Source organism: Penicillium soppii, assembly GCF_028829465.1.
Source record: "Penicillium soppii strain IBT 18220 chromosome Unknown utg000006l, whole genome shotgun sequence".
Lineage (NCBI taxonomy): Eukaryota > Fungi > Ascomycota > Eurotiomycetes > Eurotiales > Aspergillaceae > Penicillium > Penicillium soppii.
In genome coordinates, this window is record NW_026643236.1 from 894,700 (window position 1) to 915,338 (window position 20,639).

Below are 20,639 nucleotides of genomic sequence, written 5' to 3' on the forward strand. Positions count from 1 at the left end.
TAGATAGTGTAATGTCTCACTGGGATTACACTTCTAATATTCAAAGAGTTCGATAATTCCCGATTCAGGCCGATATCGGTCGATACTTTCTTGTAGTCATGATGCTTTCCTTATTGTTTTTTATTGAGATCGTCTGCGGGTTTCGAAAATTTGCTTCGGTTGTATTAAATCCATCTTGGCGACGTAAGCCGACAATCTGATAAATGTTAGATCAGATAAGATCTGCGCCCCACTTCGTATTACACATCTGATACCGCAGTATTTGTCGTTTCATACGTATTACACTGTATTACATCTATATATCGCTTGGAGGTCAGGGTCTGATCGGCGTGATCGGCACTGTTAAACTGGCCATCAGACCCGAGAAGTACCAAGGAGCGAGGAAACAGCCGACGTTGAAACCCGAGCCTGAGTTGATTGTATGACAGGGTGCCGCTGATCTCTCCAGCAATACCCCTGGACATCCATTGATCTGTACTTTGTGAGCGGCGGGTTTAGTATTCCACAAGGAACCGCAGAGGTCGGGATGGCGGCGGCACTTCCGTGAAACATATTCTCCTCTTTGGCTGGCCCCTTTGGGGATACGACCAGATTGGCATCCTTGGCTTGGCGGACTAGACTAACAGATTGATAAAAATTAAACCTTCATGGCTGATTGATAACAGAATTGATAATATTCAACAAATAGCTTCACTAAAGAAGACGACGCCAAGGCTTGGCCTGAAATTTCTGACCGCTTGGACCTCTTAATAACGTCAAAAGTGTCTACCAAGACTGCCGAGAACTGATGATCCGCTATCTTTAATTTCCAGGTATTGATCCTGGCCAGCGGATTCTCTCAATCAAGTGAATGTTTCAAAGAGAGTGGGTTTGGACGATTGCTCAGGATGCCAACACGATTTTACTTTCTCGGCGCCTGGGCGACTCCCTTGGTACTATGTGAATTGCATTCACATTCACATACTTATTAGGTACATATGTATATGTAATGAAGTACTTTGACAGTTCTGTTTTTTTAAAGCTAGCAAGGTTTTTAAAATACTCGATGAGATTTTAGTTAGCCGCCCATTCCTCGAATGTCGTATTTCCTGCAGCTTTAGGCATTTTGACCATCAATGGTGCCTTGACCTCTCTTTCAACCCTAGTAATCTCAGGCTTGAACACAATACTATCAGATAAGGTCTTGAACCCCAGCCTTTTGTATAAAGGAACACCCTCCACTGTAGATTCGAGATAGATAGGCAAATTCAATTGCTCAGCAACGTCCATTCCCCATTTCATAAGCTGCCCTCCGACACCTTGGCCTTGGTAATTCGGGTGAACTGCCAGTGTGTGACAATCTGGTATTTTAAAGATTAGCGAACGGTTATCCGAGTATAAGCCTCCTGGACTACTTACACACATGCTTCTTCGCCCCAAGGAACTTTTCTTTCTTCTCCCAAAGTTGTTCCAAAAATCCCTCTGCGCGGGCTCTTTGGTCTCCCTCCAGCCATCCAATCCATGGCTTTTGACGCTCTTCGTCTGTTCTTTCGCGCCAGTAGACTTGCCATGTTGCCATTCCGGCGATGTTTCCAGTGTCGGTGTCAATACATTGAAAGGTGTGCTCCATGCTCAAACCTTTCCAATATTCGAGAGTCCCTTCGGCATGAGTTTTACGGAATTGCTCGTCATGCAATTCGGTTTCGGGGTAGATCAGGTCGAGGATCAATTGGCCTTTGAAGGCGGCAAACCAGACATCGTAAATGGCACGAATTTCAGGGAGGGTAGCTGGGAGAACAACAAAGCCCATGTTGGAGTCAAGAAGATGGGAGTTAATAATTGCAATTGTGAAATCGATAGAAAACAGATGAAGGATAGATTTGTTCAATAAGCGTACTAAGTGTATCTACCTGCATTGGCGCCAAGCCTCCCGAGGTCGGATCTGATAAGACGACAACGGCCCCCAAAATTACATGACCGTAATGTGGAGTATTGCGTATCAAAGAAGTGATCTGATTATGTTCTTCCGGATGATTTGCTCCGGCTGGTGTCCCGGATTTCCTGGCTTGGTTGGTTTCCTCTCTCATTGCTCCCACCAGCTCTCCATACAATCATCATGCCTGGTATTAATGAACAGCCACCCTTCAAGGTCCTGATAATTGGAGGTTCATACGCAGGATTGGCGGCGACACTGAACCTGGTTGACTTGTGCCAAGGTCGAAAGTGTCGTTTCAATCTCGATGAGAATGACAAGGCGCCCGAACACAAGGTTCCTGTGCAAATCACGATCGTGGATGAGCGTGATGGCTACTGTATGTGAAGCCTAGCTGACTGAATCTAGAAAGCGAATCATCCACTAACCGTCCTCCAGTTCATATTATTGGCCTACCCCTCGCTATAGGATCCAATGTCGATGCCAGTATATTTTGGAAGAAGTTTGATGATATTCCTGCGCTCCAGTCCCCGGACATCAGTCACATCCGAGGACGGGTTGATTCGGTAGACTGCAAGTCGCGCATTGCGCGCATTGTTCAGAGCACCGGTGATGATGGACACAAGATTATTGAACAGAAATACGATTATATGATTGCGTGTTCGGGTTTGCGGAGAGAATGGCCCAGCGCTCCGAAATCGCTGACTCGGGAGGCATACCTTGCTGAAACTGCAGAGTCTGTACAGGCCATCGAGAATGCTGCTGCAGGTGTCGTGGTGGTGGGAGGTGGTATGTACTTGTCAGTGTTCGCCTTGACCCACGCTGATGAATCAATCTTTTGCAGGTGCTGTGGGTATCGAGATTGCAGCGGAAATCAAGATGCTCCAGCCTCAAACCAAAGTCACACTCGTGCACTCTCGACAGCAACTGCTGTCTTCGGAACAACTTCCCGATGAATTCAAGGCTAAAACACTTGAGTTGTTGACGGAGTCCAATGTCGAGCTTGTGATGGGTGCGCGACTTCAAGACACACTACTGGCTGATGACTCCACTGCTGCAAAGTTCTTACTGAAGCTCTCAGATGGTCAAGAGCTGTATGCTGACCATGTCATCAATGCTGTGTCCCGGTTTACCCCCACGTCATCTTATCTGCCCAAGGAAGCCTGTGACCCAGAAGGATACATTCGTATCACATCCGGTCTCCAATTTTCGGGCGATGTTCCTAACAAAGAGTACCATTATGCAGCGGGTGACCTCGCCTCTTGGTCTGGTATCAAGCGTGGCGGAGCGGCAATGCACCAGGCGCACTTTGCAGCCGTCAATATTCATCAGCGGATGTTGGCGGAGCTTTACAAGACTGAACCTACATTCAACAATTTGGTTGCAGTAGCACCCATGATGGCTTTGGCACTTGGAGAGACTGCTGTCGGATATTTCCCGACTATGGGGCTTTCCTCGGGTGACGAAATCCGCAATATGTTCTTCAATGATGATCTCGGATATGGAAGTAAGTTCATATATTCTTCATTGGAGTTGCTGGGCTAATGACAACAGTCTGTTGGAGATGGATGCGCTTGGGAGAAGATACAGAGTATAAATCGTAAAGATGGTGTATATTTTGAATTACCTAGGTAGACATAGATCGATGTTGTTTTTGAAAATGAACTTAGAAAATATATATTTTTACAAAGCAAAAGAATGACATTTCAACTCGCTATCCCTGACCATATTTTTCCATTCAAGATCTCTATTCATCGACTGTCTGGTTGAGTGCATTGACACGGTAACTCTCGCTCCGCTCGATCAATTGGGCATGGGTGCCCGATTCGACACATCGCCCATCCTCAATCAGGAAGATTACATCCGCCTTGCGGATCGTGTACAAACGATGCGCGATAGCAATCACCGTCATGTTCTTGGTTGCCTTTTCCAGGCCATCCTGAAGCAGACGTTCAGACTCTGCATCCAAAGCACTTGTCGACTCGTCCAAAAGCAAGAGCTTTGGCTTTCGAATCAGCGCACGCGCAATGGCCAGTCTCTGCTTTTGGCCTCCTGAGAGACGATCACCGTTTGGCCCACAGTGCGTATCGTACCCCTCAGGGAGTTGCTCAATGACGTCGTGAATATTGGCCAGTCGACACGCGTCTTCCAGGTCTGCTTGCGTGATCTCGTTTCCGGGTCGTGCGCCAAGAGAAAGATTGAACCGAATCGTTCCTTCAAAGAGAACACTTTGTTGTGGCACGTATGCTATCGAATCTCGGAAAGAAACTTCACTGAAGGCAACATCTCGGCCATCAACCTCAATGATACCTGCTTGTGGAGAATAGAGACGTTCGACTAGTGAGATAATTGTTGATTTTCCAGCACCACTGGGTCCAACTAGAGCAGCAAACTGACCCGGTTTGATGGTTAAATCCAACCCATGGAGCACACGCGTGTCTGGACGCGCAGGATACGCGAACTGCACCTGTTTGAAAGAAACACAGACACCATTTCGAGTAATATCAAACTTTTCACGAGTGCTTGCGACAGCCTCTACATCAGATATAGAGTCTGATGGCTTAATTATGAGTGCTTGAATAGGAGCTGACAGGTTCTTTGTAGATCCCAAGTCCAACAGGTTCAACAGGCGACGCGTAGCTTGGAAAGCGCGCGACACATCAGGCGCCAAGGCAAACATTTGGCCCCACAATTGCGAACTAACGAGAAGAGCAAGTTGAACTATAAAGAACTGTGTCTGTGTATAATGTCCTGCAATGATGTTTTTCGCTCCCCACCAGTAGGCAAGACCGTACAAGAAGTTGCTTAGACCATACCCGATGGCGAGCCAGAGGTTTGCCCACGCGCTTTGGCGCGTCATGTCTTTCATCGGGGCTGCCAAAGAACGACGGTATGTTCCCATGATTTCGTGTTCCAAAGAGAGCAACATGACGGTTTTGATCGAGTTGACGGCTTCCACGGTGATTCCAACTGACCGAGCGAATGCTTCCAGATGACGTTCTTCAAACTGCGCCAGTGAACTAACCCGCATCCATCCCGCTGCCAGGAGCAGAGGTACGACCGCAAGACAGACTAATGCGATGCGCCACGCGATGATATGCGTCATGATGATCGCAGCGAACAGATTGATAAGAATGGAGAGCATTGTACAAACAACGGAACCCGTCAAGCCAGCTAGTGCATTGCTATCCTTGGTGATCAAAGACAGCAAAAGTGAAGGATTGCGGTCATTTGATTCGTGCCATTCGAGGTTCTGTTCAAGAATGGACCGCAAAGAGAGCACCCGCACTTTATAGATGACATTCTCTGCCATCCATCCGAAGAGAGACCAGCTGAAGAAATTTGCGAAGAATTCAATAATGGCAAGAACAAAAAACATCAGGCCGTAAAACTCTCCAGCTTCACGGATACTCTGCGGCTCTTCACAACCACTGAGCTTGCCAACGACGTTACCAAAAATCACCGCAGATGCGCAGTAGGTTCCTCCAATGACAACGGCACCGGCGACGGCGAACACCAAAACAAAGGCGTAAGGGCGGAACATGGACCCCATAGACCTTGCTGTTGCGGAGAAGGACCGGTTTGTATCAACCGCGCCACTGAGTTCTTTATCTTTTGAACCTTTGTCTTCGGGTGAATCAGTCGTCTCCTCCTTCTCACTGACCTCATCAGTCACGGGTAGATTCGGCTCAGCCTTTTCTATTATTCTGTCCACAGGCGAGGCCGACCGGGTGGATGATTCCTCCCCAGAACCTTGAACATTGAGATTTTGAAGACGGACAAGCTCTGCATAGGCGCCATTCACCGCTAAAAGCTCTGTATGAGGGCCTTGCTCTACGAGTTTTCCTTGTCTCATGACGATAATGTTGTCTGCATTCCTGATAGTTGACAGACGGTGCGCAATAGTGATTACAGTGCGACCCACCGCCACAGTTTCCAAAGCTCGCTGAATCCGCATCTCGGTTCCAGAGTCAAGAGATGCCGTGGCTTCGTCCAGTATCAAAATCCGAGGGTCTTTGACCAAAGCTCGGGCCAAAGAGATACGCTGTTTTTGTCCGCCACTGATCAAGTTTCCACTCGAGCCAACAGGGGTACCATAGCCCCCCTGGAGCTTTTCGATGAATTTATTGGCATCCGCAAGCTGGGCAGCATTCTCGACCAAACGCACCAACTCTCGCGCGTGGTCGCCATGTTCAAGAGCAGCGGAGTTTAGGGCTTGGCCATCTCTCACCGCGGCTGCAATTTCAGCGATCGATGTGCCAGCGAGGATTTGTTGGAGATGACCATGTTTCGGGGAATTGATGAGACCCAATGCAATGTTCTCGAGGATTGAACGATCGAGAAGACATGGCTCTTGTTGAACCAGACTGACATGACTCCTAAGAGCACGGACGTTCAGGTGCTTCACATCGTATCCGTCTAACAGAACAGCTCCTTCTGTCGCGTCATAAAGTCTTATTGCTAACCCGGCAACAGTAGATTTTCCACTGCCAGACAAGCCAACGATAGCAGTTTGTTGACCAGCGGGACACGAAAGGGAGATATTTTGAAGCACTGGCTTGTCGGGACGAGAGGGGAAATGGAATGAGACGTCACGCAACTCGATATGGCCTTTGACCTCTGACAAAACTTCACCGATATTTCTAGAGGTACCATCGATTGTGGATGAGTGTTCGATGTCGGCCTTCAGTTTTGTGAAAGCTACGGAGGCGGCATCGAAGCTTTGAAGGAAGGGAGCCACCGTGCTGAGAATCAAGGAGGCTAAAATGACAGCTGTCAGCCAGTATCAACAAAATTTATATATGAGCATGCTTACCGTCTACTAGAATAAAGATTACCGTGTACGTGGCTCCGACCGTGATACCACCACCTTCAGATTCTACAGAATCCGCGATCTGTCTGGACCCTTGCCAAAATGCCAACGCATTGGCTGAGAAAGCGATAAAATAGAGCAATCCGGCCTGGGTCGCCGTTGCAATCGACTTTCGAATTCCTGCAATCCGACCAGGATTGAGCAGCTCAATGAACTTCGCCTCCAGCCGCGCGTTAGCTGAGAAAGCATGAACGACCATGGTATTGGAAAATGCCTCCAAGGCAACCGACGACGCCTTGCTCATGCTCTCCAATGCGCGACCAAAGTACTTCTGGACGAAATATCCTCCCAGCAGTGACATGATTAAGTAGGCGGGGGTTAGCGACACCAGCATACCAGCCAACTTGGGATCTTTGATGAAAGCCACGATGTACGCGGTCACAAAGAAGGCGAGAGCATTGATCACGATGCCGACCTTTTCGGATGTTCCTTGCTGGACGGTTGTGATGTCACCTGTGATTCGCGAGGATGCTTCGCCTGCTGGGAGATTGTCGAAGAAGGCTACATCTTGGCGAATTAGAGCCTTAAAATACTTCTCGCGCAGACGTTGAGCTAGGCGCTCGCCTGTGAGATTCCAACTGAACACATAGACATAGATCAAAAACAAGTATGCGATACCAATGTACACGATCATCAATACTTTCTGATTGATTCCATCTTGGTATGAGTCTCCATTGGTGCCATCCACATTACAGGTTGTCGAGTTCATCTCATCCACCAATTGACCGAACACGATTGACATGATCGGAAAAGGGATTCCGGAGGCAATTGCTGAAACGATTCCGAGGACAAGTAGTGCAATGTCTGACCTGCTTGGCTCGCCATAGATGAACAGACGGAAGAACACGGCTTTGTCCTTCCACTGATATGTGTTAGCTCAAGACTCTTGTGATCAAGGAGAGCATGACTTACGTTGCGCTCTTGCGATGGTGCGTCCTCGATAGACATGATGGAAATTATGTCTCTATGCGTGGATGGAACAAAGCAAGATCATCTTTTTGTGTTAAAACGTCAAAAAGACAGCTTAGCTGCGGCAGAAACCCAGGCCCACTTGCGTACCAACAATTTCACGAAAAGCCGACGTCGGACCATGCACAAGGTTCAACCCTTTATCAGATCAACTAGTAATAAACGCCAAGTGCCAAGATCATGTATTTTTCGCACTATAGTCTTTCATGGGGTCTTGGGGGAATGGGAGCTGAGATCGTCAAACCCCGGTGGAGTACATTGTATATTCCTTTTTAGTACGTGACTCCAAAGGCGTTTCATAGTGATTTCGACGATCGCCGATAGTTTAGAGCTACGGCGAGACCATTCGGCAATACCATTCTCTGTAGAATGCGAAATTACTGCATTGCATATCTTTCCTGTTTCAGCACTTAGGGTAGCATTGGCAAAACACGGCAATATCCGAATCTGATTAGATCATAGTCCTCCACGAGGGCCAAGTCGGAGACGATACGGCTCTTACATAGGCTAGGTTGTTTTGCATCATGCAGAATATTGAATCCAGTTTTTTTTGGAGCCTGATTCAAATGTAACTAAATTGCACTAATTCTAGAACTAATTCATCACAGTTTGAGTGAACGGAACGGATTCCGGTCAAGAGTATCAGAGCCATCGAACCTCAATGGGGCTACATGGAAAAATTTTTCTCGACTGCCAAGAATGAGCGCCGAACGTTTGTGCGGTAAGTCGACTAGCTTGGCAAGGTTCATGCCAGTGGCGTGGTCGTAGGTCAAGGGAGCGAGATTGGAGTACTTCGGCTCCCCGGTGACAAACTCCGTGCGTGGGTCATCCAGGAAAATATAGTGCATCAAACTGGACCACCACACAATAGTGCGGTGCGGGCCCCGGAACCGTTCATCGCCGACAAGTGAGTGACGGCCTCGGTCCCAGTCTCCAGCGTCGTAGTATGCGCCAAGATGGTCCTCCTGCAAATTTGGTTAGTAGATTCCCTTTCTCAGAAGCTATCTGACAACATACTTTGGTCCAGTATATCTCATGGTAGGAGAAGAATGTGTCATTGAATTTAGCTAGCACCGCCATCTGGTGCGGATCCTCATGGATCTTGCGTAGATATTCACGATGTTGGTCCAGAGTTCCAGTTTCATTCCAACCCTGAGCCACTCGAGGGTCATTTTGCCAATTGTTGAACAGACCAAGGTGCTCTGGATTCGTATAATCGAGGGCAAAGACAGAGAAAAACTCGTCTAAGTGTGGAATATACCGACTGTACACCCGAGATCCGGCGGTTGGCTTTGGAGGACGCACCGGGTGGAGTGCATGTACTCGACGTTCGGGGAAACCGGTGGTCACCATGTGCTGATAAGGCCGAGCTGGATAGATGCTCAAAGGCTTGCGCATAGAGCTATAGATCGAAGGGTCAGAAACCCAAGCTGGACGGGTACCAAATGGCGAGCCAGCACCTTGCCAAAAGCTGCTGCGGAAAATGACCAGCTCGCCTTTATGCTCAGTTGATGTGGGAACAGGCTTTTCAGGGACTGCAGATGGCTCGGGGTGGGAGATAGCAAGGCCTACGGCTTGTAGCTCCCGTGAAACCAAATCTTTCCCACTACCAGACAGCACTGCTCTGAACCCCTCGAAGCCGCTATGTAGGGTCTCGATAGCATAGACCAAATTCCAGATCTGGCCCACCGTGGGTGTATCTGAGCCTGTCCAGGTGATATGTGTGACCGGACTTCTTCGTGCGCGGGCCCAAGGGGAGTTGTTTCCGTCCTCTGGTGCGTTGGAAGGATCGGGCTGGGATAAATCCGTGAATCTCAAATACGCATGGTCCAATGTCTTTGGGGGAGGTATGCCTTCATCTTCACGGGGAGCTCGGAGCAATTGGAATGTCCGGAGCTTTTTGTCGGTGGAAGTGACTTGCAGCTCATAGGTGGTCTTGTACGGCTCTGGAAGCCGCACTAGAGGAAAGTTGCTCGAAGACATGATGATGATGACGGTGTTGCCTACTTAGAGGAGGAGAACGAGGGAATAAGTAACTAGTCTGACCAGGGGCCTACATAAAGGCTTCATTCTCGGACATACTACGGGTCGGACAATTTGACAAGGATAGGGAATTGATCATCCTCCGTCTCAGTATACCTACCAAGTGTCAAAGTCCGACAGCCGAGAACTTGGCTGCAATAAAAAGTCGTCGCTGGACCTCAGTGTCGTCACTTGGCATAGACTAGTACAAGTAACTTGCTCGAAACGAGATTGTTTGTTGAAACCTTGATTAGCGTAGTCATGCCCCAGCTATCCGATATCGCAGCTAATCTTTCGAGTTGAGAACATCACAATACAAAAAAGAAGTCCTAATTTGAAGGACTGGGTATTCCTTACAAAATGACGAGAATTACGTATATGACTGTTAAGGTGCTGATTCGTTTTAGGTGTAGATCTGCAATTGGGTCTGGCGCCAAGGGGGTTTCGGGGAGGCGGTGCTTAGTGCAGATCTTGGCAGCCCAGGGTCTTGTATATATCGTATGTATCGTAAGTTTCGTATAGTTGTGTTGTTTATTACCAAACATGCCAAATCGCGAATATCCGATGTCAAATGCCAATGCAACTACTTTGGGCTCGCAAAGTCTCGGCATGCGGCCGGATCTCTTCTGTCCGTTGTGGCCTTCTGTTCTGCAGGCACCGAGTATCGCGCCTACTGCCAAGTCCATCAGTAGAGATCGGCAGATAATTTGATCAGACGGTTGCAAATTCTCTTAGGAGAAAGACCTCTAAGGCCCACGCTAGACATTTTCTAGAGTTCACACATTTTATTCACTGCCAGGACAATGGGCGAATACATAGAGCCAAGCGCGACAGCTTGGGGCAATGCAGAGCTGAAAAACCCAAGCGATGACGGGTGGTCCGACTCTGTGGCCCTACCCCAGCTCGCAGGCGCAAGCTGCAAACAAGTTCTGGTGCTATCTTGGGTGTTGCTTCTCTCTCGTGGCACAGTGAGCAGCGAGGATGGGGGTTTCTCCTGGAGTGGAGGATCTGAGATCCATGGAGGCCTTCTCACAGACGTGATTGAAAACCAGAGCAACCTCCTGAGAGACGTTCTAGAGAGGCTGAGAGCCTTGGGCCGAATCGACGAAGAGATGCCAGATACACTATTGTTTAAAAATGGCAGCCCTGGATCGGAAGTAAGTAAGACAAGCCATGTAATCCGCATCAGTAGCTAACTTGAGCAGTATACATTTTCGCTTGAAGCAAACGTTTCGCAGGGTCTTGCATACATTCGCGGAACCCCACATTCGCAAACAGCGACACAACCTGTCGAAGCCGTTCTAACTCAAATCCTCGCCGACATAAGTACTTCCATTGCCAATGGCCTTAATCAAACGGTTTTCCAGGCTACTGGTATCGGAAGACTGGAGCTGTCTCATATATGGAGATGGAATGGGCTTATGTCCCCAACCCTCAATTACTGTATTCAGGACATGATCAGTGCAAAAGCTCAATCTCAATTGGAGCGTCTCGCAGTTGTTTCCTGGGATGGAGAGATGAGCTACGCGCAGCTGGAGAACATGTCAACAAATCTCGCTAGACACTTGGTAAACTTGGGATTGAAAGTGGGAACGGCTGTGCCTCTCTGCTTTGAAAAGTCCATGTGGACGATTGTGGGTGTTTTGGCAGTGATGAAAGCCGGCGGCGCATTGGTTCTCATGGATCCAAGCCAGCCCGAGGGGCGGCTGACAACCATTGCCAATGAGGTTGATGCGGATTTGATTTTGACCTCTGAGCTGCAAGCCAGCCTCGGCCAACGCATTGTCCCCGAAGGAAAGCAGGTTGTCGTTGGGCCCCTGGTTTCTCGCGACGACTTCCAATCATCACATGTTGCATTGCCTGCTGTGCCAGCCTCGTCACCCCTTTATATTCAATTCACTTCCGGTAGTACTGGAAAGCCTAAAGGTGTTGTAATCTCCCACTCCAATTATACCAGTGGTGCGGTACCACGAGCTGCGGCCGTGGGGTACGAAGCCCATTCGCGAGTCCTTGACTTTCCTTCGTATGCGTTTGACGTCAGCGTCGACTGCATGCTGTGCACTCTAGTCAATGGAGGTTGCATTTGTGTCCCTTCGGAGGACCAGCGAGTCAATGATCTGAGTGGAGCCATTCGTGGTATGCGCGTCAACATGGCCCATATGACTCCATCAGTCGCACGCATTCTGGCCCCGGATATCATGCCTTCTTTGGAGGTCATTGGCCTTGGGGGTGAAGCAATCACTGCTAGTGATACGGTCGAATGGGGCAAAAAAACCAAAATTGTCATTGCCTACGGTCCCTCTGAGTGCACGGTTGGCTGCACGATTAACAATAGTATCCCCGCTGGCAGGTCATACACCAGCATCGGACGAGGAGTTGGAGGGACAACTTGGATAGTGGATCCAGAAAATCACGATCGATTGATGCCCATCGGGGCGGTGGGGGAGCTGCTCGTCGAGGGGCCCGTAGTTGGCGATGGGTACCTCAACAACCCAGAGAAAACAGCAGAGGTTTTTGTCGAAGACCCCGAGTGGCTGGTTGAAGGCGGGGGAAATATCCCAGGTCGTAGAGGCCGTTTGTACAAAACTGGTGACCTGGTACGGTATGACCCTGACGCGTCAGGAAACATTGTTTTCATCGGTCGCGCCGATCAGCAAGTGAAGCTGCGAGGTCAGCGTGTGGAACTTGGAGAAATTGAGTACCACGTTCGCAATTATCTCCCCTCCGGGGTTAGTGCGGCGGCAGAAGTGATTTTACCTGGAGGAAAAAAAGGCGATGCCACGTTGGTGGTCTTTGTTGCGGAGGAGAAAAGCGAAAACACCGGAAAAACCAGCCAAATCACATCATTCTCGAATCCGTTCCAAAGGCTCATTGGGGGTATCAATGATGCCCTTGCGAGCGATCTCCCTCGGTATATGATTCCCACCGCTTACATCCCACTTGACCAGATGCCGCTCTTGGTGTCATTGAAAACAGACCGAAAGCAGCTGCGTGCTCTTGGAAACGAGTTGAACAGGCGTCAGCTCGCCGAGTTGAAGTCCTCCACTGTAGCAAAGATCCCTCCACGCACAGAAATGGAGCGCAAACTTCACAGTCTCTGGCTGAAGCTGTTTGGAGATGAAGTGGAGATTGGAGTGAATGACCATTTCTTCAGTCTTGGAGGTGACTCGCTGAAAGCCATGAAACTTGTATCTACTGCGCGAGAGCAGCTTCTTGCTGTTCAAGTCACGGATATCTTCCAGTCCCCTGTTTTGGAGCATCTGGCTTTGAAATTAAAAGAGGCGGATGGCAAAGCGCCACTCGATATTCCTCCATTCCAGTTGCTTCCGAGTGATTGGAAAGCAGAGGCGGCCCGAGTCGACGTATCTTCTTTGACCAACCTGGATCCCTCCGTGGTGGAAGATGTATATCCCTGCACTCCTCTTCAAGAAGCACTCATGGCGCTTTCGGCTAAGTACATGGACGCATATGTCGCGCAGAGAGTCATTGAGCTGCCCGATGCTCGATCTGCCAATAGACTGCGATCTGCATTTGAATATGTCTCGTCACAATCTGCCATCCTCCGCACGAGGATTGTCCAAGTTCCACGACGAGGCCTGGTGCAGGTTGTTGTGCGCACAAACACTCCCTGGTTTGAGGGTACCAACCTGGAAAAATATCTCAGCAGCGACACACTGAGGGGAATGTCACTGGGGACTGATCTTGCTCGCTTTGCCATCGTGAATGATGAAACAACTGGCAAAAGTCACATCGTCCTCAGTATCCACCATGCACTGTATGATGGCTGGTCTATGCCACTGATAGTTGAACGCGTAAATCGCGCCTATCGTGGTGAGAGTATCGGGAACCCGGCACCATTCAAAAATTTTATCAAATGGCTAGGTGACACCGATCGATTCTCCTCCGAGAAGTACTGGGCGGATCAATTGCAGGGTGCTACGGCATTGCAGTTTCCGGTTCTTCCATGGTCTGGATATCAAGCTAGAGCCGATTCTCTTCTGGAATATTATGTCCAGTTGCCATCTACTTCAACCAACTCGACAATAAGTATTGCAACTGCTATTCGCGGGGCTTGGGCGCTTGTGGCCGCCCAATACACTTCCTCCGAAGACATCGTGTTTGGAGAGACTATGACTGGTCGCACAGCCCCCGTAGCAGCAGTAGAAGAAATCGAAGGCCCAATGATTACCACTGTTCCAGTTCGCGTGCATATCGATGGCAAAACTCGGGCATCAAACTATCTCCAGCAGATTCACAACCAAACAGTACATCGCATTCCTCATGAGCACATGGGTCTGCAGCATATTAGACGCGTGACCGCGGATGCAAGACAGGCTTGCGAGTTGCGTACGGGTATTGTGATCCATCCAACAATTGAGGAAAATATCGTTTGCGCAGAAGATCAGCCAGCTACGGCGTTCGTTCCAACCAGTGAAGCAGAGGCTGCTCGCGAGGCTCTGAAATTCAACTCTTACTCTCTTATGCTTGTCTTCACTGTTGATGCAAAGGGATTCCTTATCATGGCCAGCTTTGATTCGAAAACGGTTGAGGTGCCGCACATGGAGCAAGTGCTCTTGCAATTTGATCGAGTAGTGCAAAAGATTCTCGAGGATCCAAGCCAACGTATCCAGCAAATATATGACTTCACAGCTGAGAAGGAAGTCACGGAACAAGTCTGTCTCTCGAGTATCGGGCCAGCAAGCCTGCCATCAGAGAAAATGTACTCTGCTATCACATCAACTTGGATCGTGCATCCTCACAACAACGAGCATCTCGTACCCATCGGTGGAGTGGGTGAACTACTTATCGAGCGTGAAGGCGAAGTGCCTTCAGATTATGTCATTGTCAATCCATCCTGGTTTACACGCCCAGGAAAGCTTTTCGCGACCAGCCAATTGGCGAGATACACAAGCAAAGGTTCAATTATTATTCTCCGTGCAAAAAGTACCCAGGTCAGCCAGAATCCGGTTAAAACCAAGAAGCAAACTGCCAGCGCAATCACGACCGTCGCTCAGCAAAAGCTACAACGACTCTGGGGGCAGATATTGGATATTCCTTCTCAGGAGATTATTTTGGATGACAATTTCTTCGACCTTGGAGGTGACTCAATTCGCGCGATGAAGTTGGTCTCGGAGGCTCGGGCCGACGGTCTTCAACTGACTGTGACGACAATTTTCGATCACAGGTTGCTGGTGGACATGGCTGAACATGCAGTGGAGGCTAAGGCTCCCGTGACTGCGTCGCAGAGTTACTTGCCATTTAGCTCACTTGATGTGGCAGACATAAATTCATTGATCTCAAATCTCCAACCACTGCTTGGACAACCAGAATGGAAGATTATCGACGCCTATCCCAGCCGCCCGCTCCAAGAAATTGCAGTTCAGGGTACTGTTCAACTTCCTCGCTTCTCCACTAGGTACGAACTTTTCTACATGGATACCATTGTCGATCGAAGTAAACTGTTCCAAAGTTGCCAAGAACTTGTCTCCCACAACGAAATACTTCGCACTGTTTTCGTGGAGTACGAGGGTGTCTCAATAGGAGTGGTTGTCGAAGATCTTCCCTGCGAGATTATTGAATACGAGATAGAACGGGATGTAGAAGAATTCAGCCGGAAGGTCTGCGAGTTGGACGTGCAGTCACGCATTTCCCTCGGATCGCAGTTCTTTAAATTCTTCTTCGTTCAGCACCTTGACGGGCCCAGTAGCCTGATCATGCGTATCTCTCACGCTCAATACGACGAGATCTGTCTTCCCATTTTGCTGCAGCAACTCTCGGCCTTGTACGAGGGACGATCGGTGCCAAAGAGCTTGCCATTTTCATCTTATGTCAATCATGTCACTCGTACCAATTTGCCGGCCAGTATTCCATACTGGACAGAACTACTTCGAGGGTCGTCCATGACACGGATACAGCCTGATATTCCCGTGTTTTCCGGTGCTCATTATGCTATAACCAAGGAAGTCAACATATCTGCACGACCACGTGAGATCACAGTCGCAACGCTCCCTACAGCAGCTTGGGCGTTGTGCCTCGCGCGACGTCTATCCCTTGATGACGTCACATTTGGTGAGGTGGTGAGTGGTCGAAACATCGACCTACCCAACGGCGATGCGATTGTTGGACCATCATGGCAGTATGTGCCGGTTCGGGTCAAGTTCAAAAAAGGATGGACGGCTTTGGATCTGCTAGAATTCGTCCAGCGGCAGCATCTCGAAAGTGCGCAATTTGAGGGAATTGGCCTCAAGGAGGTTGTCAAGCATTGTACCGACTGGCCAGAGTCTGTTGACTGGTTTGACTCAGTCGTGCATCAAGATGTCGAGCATGTAGAAGATTTGTCCTTCATGGCGGCTAGTAGTCGCATGCAAACCATTTACCCGCATTTCGAGCCCTTGCGGGAAGTCAAGGTGCAGGCATTCCCGAAGGGGGACATGCTATGCATTGAGATCGTCACTGTCGAGTCATGGTCAGACTTTGGCCAGTCCATACTCGATGAAATTGCCCAGATCATTGAAGAACTGGTGAATTGCGTTGATTCGGAGGTGCTTTGAATGTTCATTGCCCGCTTACTCGGCGATTGCTTCTTTCCTATATTTAGATGTTGATCAATGCATTTCCCATTCATGATTTGATCTTATTGCAGAAATAAACATGCAAGTCTGGGTACATCTTCAATCATTTCCTCCTCAAGTTGATGCTGCTGTTGGCCCCCACTTGCCCTTGAAATCGCAAATTCCCAAGTTGTGTGAGCGCTATCTCGACCTTTGGGCGCACATGATGCAAAAAGATCAGGATTTCAGCTCGTCTCTTGGGAGATCTACCAATAAGCTACATGAGCTACACATGAATCATGTGCCCTCAACCAACCTTTGTGAAAATTTGAAATTGGGTTAAATAAAGATGTCCTCAATATTGCAAGGCTCACTGTTGTGCCAATCCAAATTTCCCTAGGTCAGTGCTTATTCTCAACCGCTCCAATTACAGAGTAACTTGAACGTGCGCCTTAGTAGCCTGTCGATCAACGTCGTTTCCCGTTGAACCGGCTGTTCCCCTATACGAACAGGAAGTCACGAGGCTTTGTCGAGAGTTCTCATCAATAACGCATTACTGAAATCGATCATCCATGCATTTCAATAAGAATTACACCTGGGCAAAGCCTTACCAATAGGCCAACCTTTATATATTGGATAGATGGTTGGGTTTGTGAAATTTAGCTACAAAATACGGGGAAAGACAACATATTAGGATACTTTATACATCTGCAATGGAATTGGATCTTAAGCTTTGATCATGAACTGGTCACTGGCTTATAGCGGGTCATAGCTGTTATTGTTGAATTAACACCAAAAGCTTAAGGAAAAAATGCATAACTATATATCGATTGCCATTGACTAGAGTGGGAACGATGAATCAGATCAATCATATCGCGCCAAAGGCAGCGGTTGCACAGTTGCCAAATTTCCATATCCGAAGTGCAAAGCCTTAAATTCACTCATCCGGGACAGATTCAAATTTGACCTGCACAGAGCTTGTGTATTGTATTTCCTGCGGAGTAAGATCGAGTGGTGGTGCAGAGGGGACAGGAGCAGGGGTGTTGTTAGCTATGCTGCCAAACAATCCTCCGGAGCCTCCTCCAGTGTTTTGTCCGAAGCCTGTAGCACCATTACCAAAGAGGCCCCCTGAACTTACACCAAAAGGCATCGGCACTGGACGCGCCAACACACCGAAAGCGGAATTCCCTCCATCGTGGATTTCCACTGCTACCACCTTACGCCCAATGACATCAGTGTAGTCAGTTGCTTTTTGGACTGCATCGCGGATGGCCTCCTTGCGCGACTCGGAGCTCAGTGCCTTTTTGGTGGCCGCGGTTAGCTCCCAGCCTATCGAGTTGATGTCGACGTTTGAATATCTGACAAGCTTCCCAGCAACCTCACTCATTTTAGCGAAGTCGCGGAACACAGCAACGAGTGACAGATTTCCATGGTATTCCTGGGTTCTGAAACAATTCGCTCCACCTTGGACATTCCAGCGCCAAGTACGGAGGGAAGTGGAGGAGTAAGTTACCACGGCTGCATCTGCGGTTGGATCTCCCGACTCATTCTTCGGAGAGAGGTCTTTGAAAATTTTGCTGAGCTCGTTGGAAGTCTCTGTCACTTTGTTAGAGACCATTTCGCGAGTGGTCCCTTCGGCGTTTACGGTCACGTTCAGAAGACCTCGTTCAGGCTGGCGGATGATGACTGATGAGCCTCCGACAGTGATTTGGAGTGGTGCCATGTTGATAATGAATCTCTAAAAAAATCTGTCGTACTCAGTTCAACAGCGAAATGGACATTGTTATATAGAGAGAGGGTGCCAGGCAGAATTTGGGCAGGGTGGGGCCGCAGCGCACACCTCCGGCGTGGATGCCTTGGGCTGTCGACTTGTACCCTTTCCTTCCATTCTTCATAGGACAAAAAAGCCAACGTAAGTATTTTTCCACTATGCCAATTGGAATTCGCACCAATATATGTGAGTCCATTACATGCATGGTAAGAGTCCAAAATTCACAGAGGTCATTCTGGTTTGACCTTCAACACTAATGCCGGTTTGGTTAGCCCAGTGCCGTTGGAAACAAACAAAAGAAAAGAAAACAAATAGACAGATCAAATCAAACACGTCAATCAGTTCGCTGCGCCTAAGATCCATAAGATCCATAAGATCGATCTGAATTACAGGAGCCTAACAATTTTGTTCTGTTAATAGAATGAGCATGTACCTACTTCAATATTTCTCCACTAATACCTTGTCCCCCCCACACGGCAGGTATGGTGAGACGACTACGAGTTCATCAGTCGCATCATTCATCAGACTAGGCATATGATATAGTAACGTTATCCATTTGACATATTATATAAATTTTTTCCCGCAAATGTTCCTGCTCTGGTCTATACCAGAGATCATTTGTTCAACAAGTTCTTCACACGAAACCCAAAGCAGAACCATATCATATCTAATGCATAATGAATCGCTCAAAATAAACATTATAAATCAAGACCATGGTCGTATATCATGATTCATGAGTCAAAGATTGGCCCATAAGCCGGAATCCCTTGGGATTCGAATTCGTAAACGATCTTTTGAGTCATCGCTGGGTTACTGATGACGAACACCGCTTCCGCTTCAAACTCCTTCAATTGCTGTCGCACCAAGGGAATCATATCAATACGTCCATCGGTCGACGTATCCCAGATGATTGGATCCGGGCCCATCTTGTGCACAAGATCAACGACATCCTGTCCGTAGGTCTTGACAGGAGTACGTGTCTGCCAGATGACCTTGATGGCGGGACGATTCTCGTCGCCAAGGAAACCGAGACAGGGACCGATTCCAGATCCGGTGGTGACGATGATAATGCGGTTGAAGAGACGGAGGCCGTAACCAACACCGCGCATCAGAGCTCCACGCTTCCAGAGGTAGGTTGGTGGGTTCGAAATGGTATCCGCGGTCCAGTCTCCAGCTTTGGATACCACAATGGACCAGCTCTTCAGGTTATTCTTGCCACTTGGATCGGGATCAGGGAAGCCGGCAAAACTGTGCCAGTCGCGGAGAGGATGCTTCGTGACTTGCACACCCTTCGCGAAACTGATCGCTGTGTGGTTGAAGTGGAGTCGTACAGCGTGCGTAGAAAGGGGCTCAGCATGCACGGGCACTTTGCGCAATAGGAGCCATGGGTGGGCCACTGCGAGGACTGCTGCGATCAGGAGCCAGAACGCGGGCAGAGTAACCAGGAAATAGCCAAGAGTATCCTTTTGCGCCGCACTGACTTCGTGGGCGAAAACCATCACCAACACCACGAAAAGCGCCAGAATTAGCCATGAGGTAAAGCGATGTGTGAATTCAAAGTAGTCATGGAATTTTCTGCGGATTGCAGGGTGTGCCACGATCACCATCACCAGGAGAAGCACCAAAATGATGTAGGCAATAATAATTGGTGCTGCAGAGAATTGATTTGCCGTCAGTGGGCTAATGGGAGACGAAGTGAAATAGGTTTGTGACACCACGGCGACAAATCCAATGTACCACACCAGAGATGCAACACCGCAGCCACTATGAACACCACCATAGTGGGCTGCTTTGGCAGCTATGCGACGCAGCCATAGTGGTGCTGATCTAGGAAGCGAGCACACCACTCTGTAGATGGCATTAACCACCAACGGGTGTCGGGCAAGACCGCAGGCCACCAAATTGACAGCTGTAGCATTCACTAGCGCTAAAAGTTGACGATCAGAGATCATCACGTAAAGAAAACACGCAAGATTTGCGCAGAACACAAGAGTGAAAAGCCGGCGATAAACAGTAAAGATGACATATCTGGCATGCGAAAATGGCTTGCGATGAGGGTCTTCGGGCAGGGTGATTTGAGCTTCCACATCAAGGGTGTAGTTCCTCCTGTGACCCTTAGGCTTTTGGTTCAAGCCTCCCTTTGATGAAGATTTGGTATCATTAACCTTGACTTTTTCCGGGTCTGAGATAATCCCATGCGGCGGGTCTGCGATGCAAACTACCTTGGCCGGTGGTGTTGGCATGGTTACTGGCTCAGACGCCGACATGGCAGTCTCATTCTTCTCGTCCGCCATAGTTGGTGGTCTAGGGAGGAGAGGAAAAGAGGTGGAAGAAGTAAAATCGGTTCGTCGGCGTAACTACAAGACTTTATTTAGGGTTTTTACTTTTTTTTCCATCGTGGGGAAGAGACCACCGAGAGTCTAGTCCAATGACGAGGAACTCATCGGTAACTCCATCGCGAATTCCCACGATTACCGAATTAGAGGTATTGCAAGGGCCAAATCCATGGGCCGAGATGGCTCCACGGTGGACATGCATTGC

At 48.7% G+C, this 20,639-nt stretch overlaps 7 protein-coding genes across 7 annotated transcripts; 2 read left to right on the forward strand and 5 right to left on the reverse strand.

The window, feature by feature from the left end:
• Window positions 1-1,053: 1,053 nt before the first annotated feature.
• On the reverse strand, window positions 1,054-1,789 carry N7529_007714 (GNAT family N-acetyltransferase; the record flags this gene model as incomplete). Its single annotated transcript, XM_057243241.1, has 2 exons — window positions 1,054-1,340; window positions 1,399-1,789. 2 exons carry the CDS (start codon window positions 1,787-1,789, stop codon window positions 1,054-1,056), a joined length of 678 nt encoding a protein of 225 aa, XP_057094779.1.
• Window positions 1,790-2,095: 306 nt separating this feature from the next.
• On the forward strand, window positions 2,096-3,516 carry N7529_007715 (uncharacterized protein; the record flags this gene model as incomplete). The annotated part of the gene is made up of 4 exons (XM_057243242.1): window positions 2,096-2,291; window positions 2,351-2,701; window positions 2,757-3,419; window positions 3,467-3,516. 4 exons carry the CDS (start codon window positions 2,096-2,098, stop codon window positions 3,514-3,516), a joined length of 1,260 nt encoding a protein of 419 aa, XP_057094780.1.
• Window positions 3,517-3,659: 143 nt separating this feature from the next.
• On the reverse strand, window positions 3,660-7,733 carry N7529_007716 (ABC transporter ATP-binding protein; the record flags this gene model as incomplete). The annotated part of the gene is made up of 3 exons (XM_057243243.1): window positions 3,660-6,673; window positions 6,729-7,647; window positions 7,698-7,733. 3 exons carry the CDS (start codon window positions 7,731-7,733, stop codon window positions 3,660-3,662), a joined length of 3,969 nt encoding a protein of 1,322 aa, XP_057094781.1.
• Window positions 7,734-8,356: 623 nt separating this feature from the next.
• N7529_007717 (GNAT family N-acetyltransferase) lies at window positions 8,357-9,737 on the reverse strand (the record flags this gene model as incomplete). The annotated part of the gene is made up of 2 exons (XM_057243244.1): window positions 8,357-8,719; window positions 8,772-9,737. 2 exons carry the CDS (start codon window positions 9,735-9,737, stop codon window positions 8,357-8,359), a joined length of 1,329 nt encoding a protein of 442 aa, XP_057094782.1.
• An 842-nt stretch (window positions 9,738-10,579) lies between these two features.
• On the forward strand, window positions 10,580-16,327 carry N7529_007718 (uncharacterized protein; the record flags this gene model as incomplete). The annotated part of the gene is made up of 2 exons (XM_057243245.1): window positions 10,580-10,933; window positions 10,982-16,327. 2 exons carry the CDS (start codon window positions 10,580-10,582, stop codon window positions 16,325-16,327), a joined length of 5,700 nt encoding a protein of 1,899 aa, XP_057094783.1.
• Window positions 16,328-17,264: 937 nt separating this feature from the next.
• N7529_007719 (SIMPL domain-containing protein) lies at window positions 17,265-18,050 on the reverse strand (the record flags this gene model as incomplete). The annotated part of the gene is made up of 1 exon (XM_057243246.1): window positions 17,265-18,050. One exon carries the CDS (start codon window positions 18,048-18,050, stop codon window positions 17,265-17,267), a length of 786 nt encoding a protein of 261 aa, XP_057094784.1.
• A 779-nt stretch (window positions 18,051-18,829) lies between these two features.
• On the reverse strand, window positions 18,830-20,392 carry N7529_007720 (uncharacterized protein; the record flags this gene model as incomplete). Its single annotated transcript, XM_057243247.1, has 1 exon — window positions 18,830-20,392. One exon carries the CDS (start codon window positions 20,390-20,392, stop codon window positions 18,830-18,832), a length of 1,563 nt encoding a protein of 520 aa, XP_057094785.1.
• Window positions 20,393-20,639: the final 247 nt, after the last annotated feature.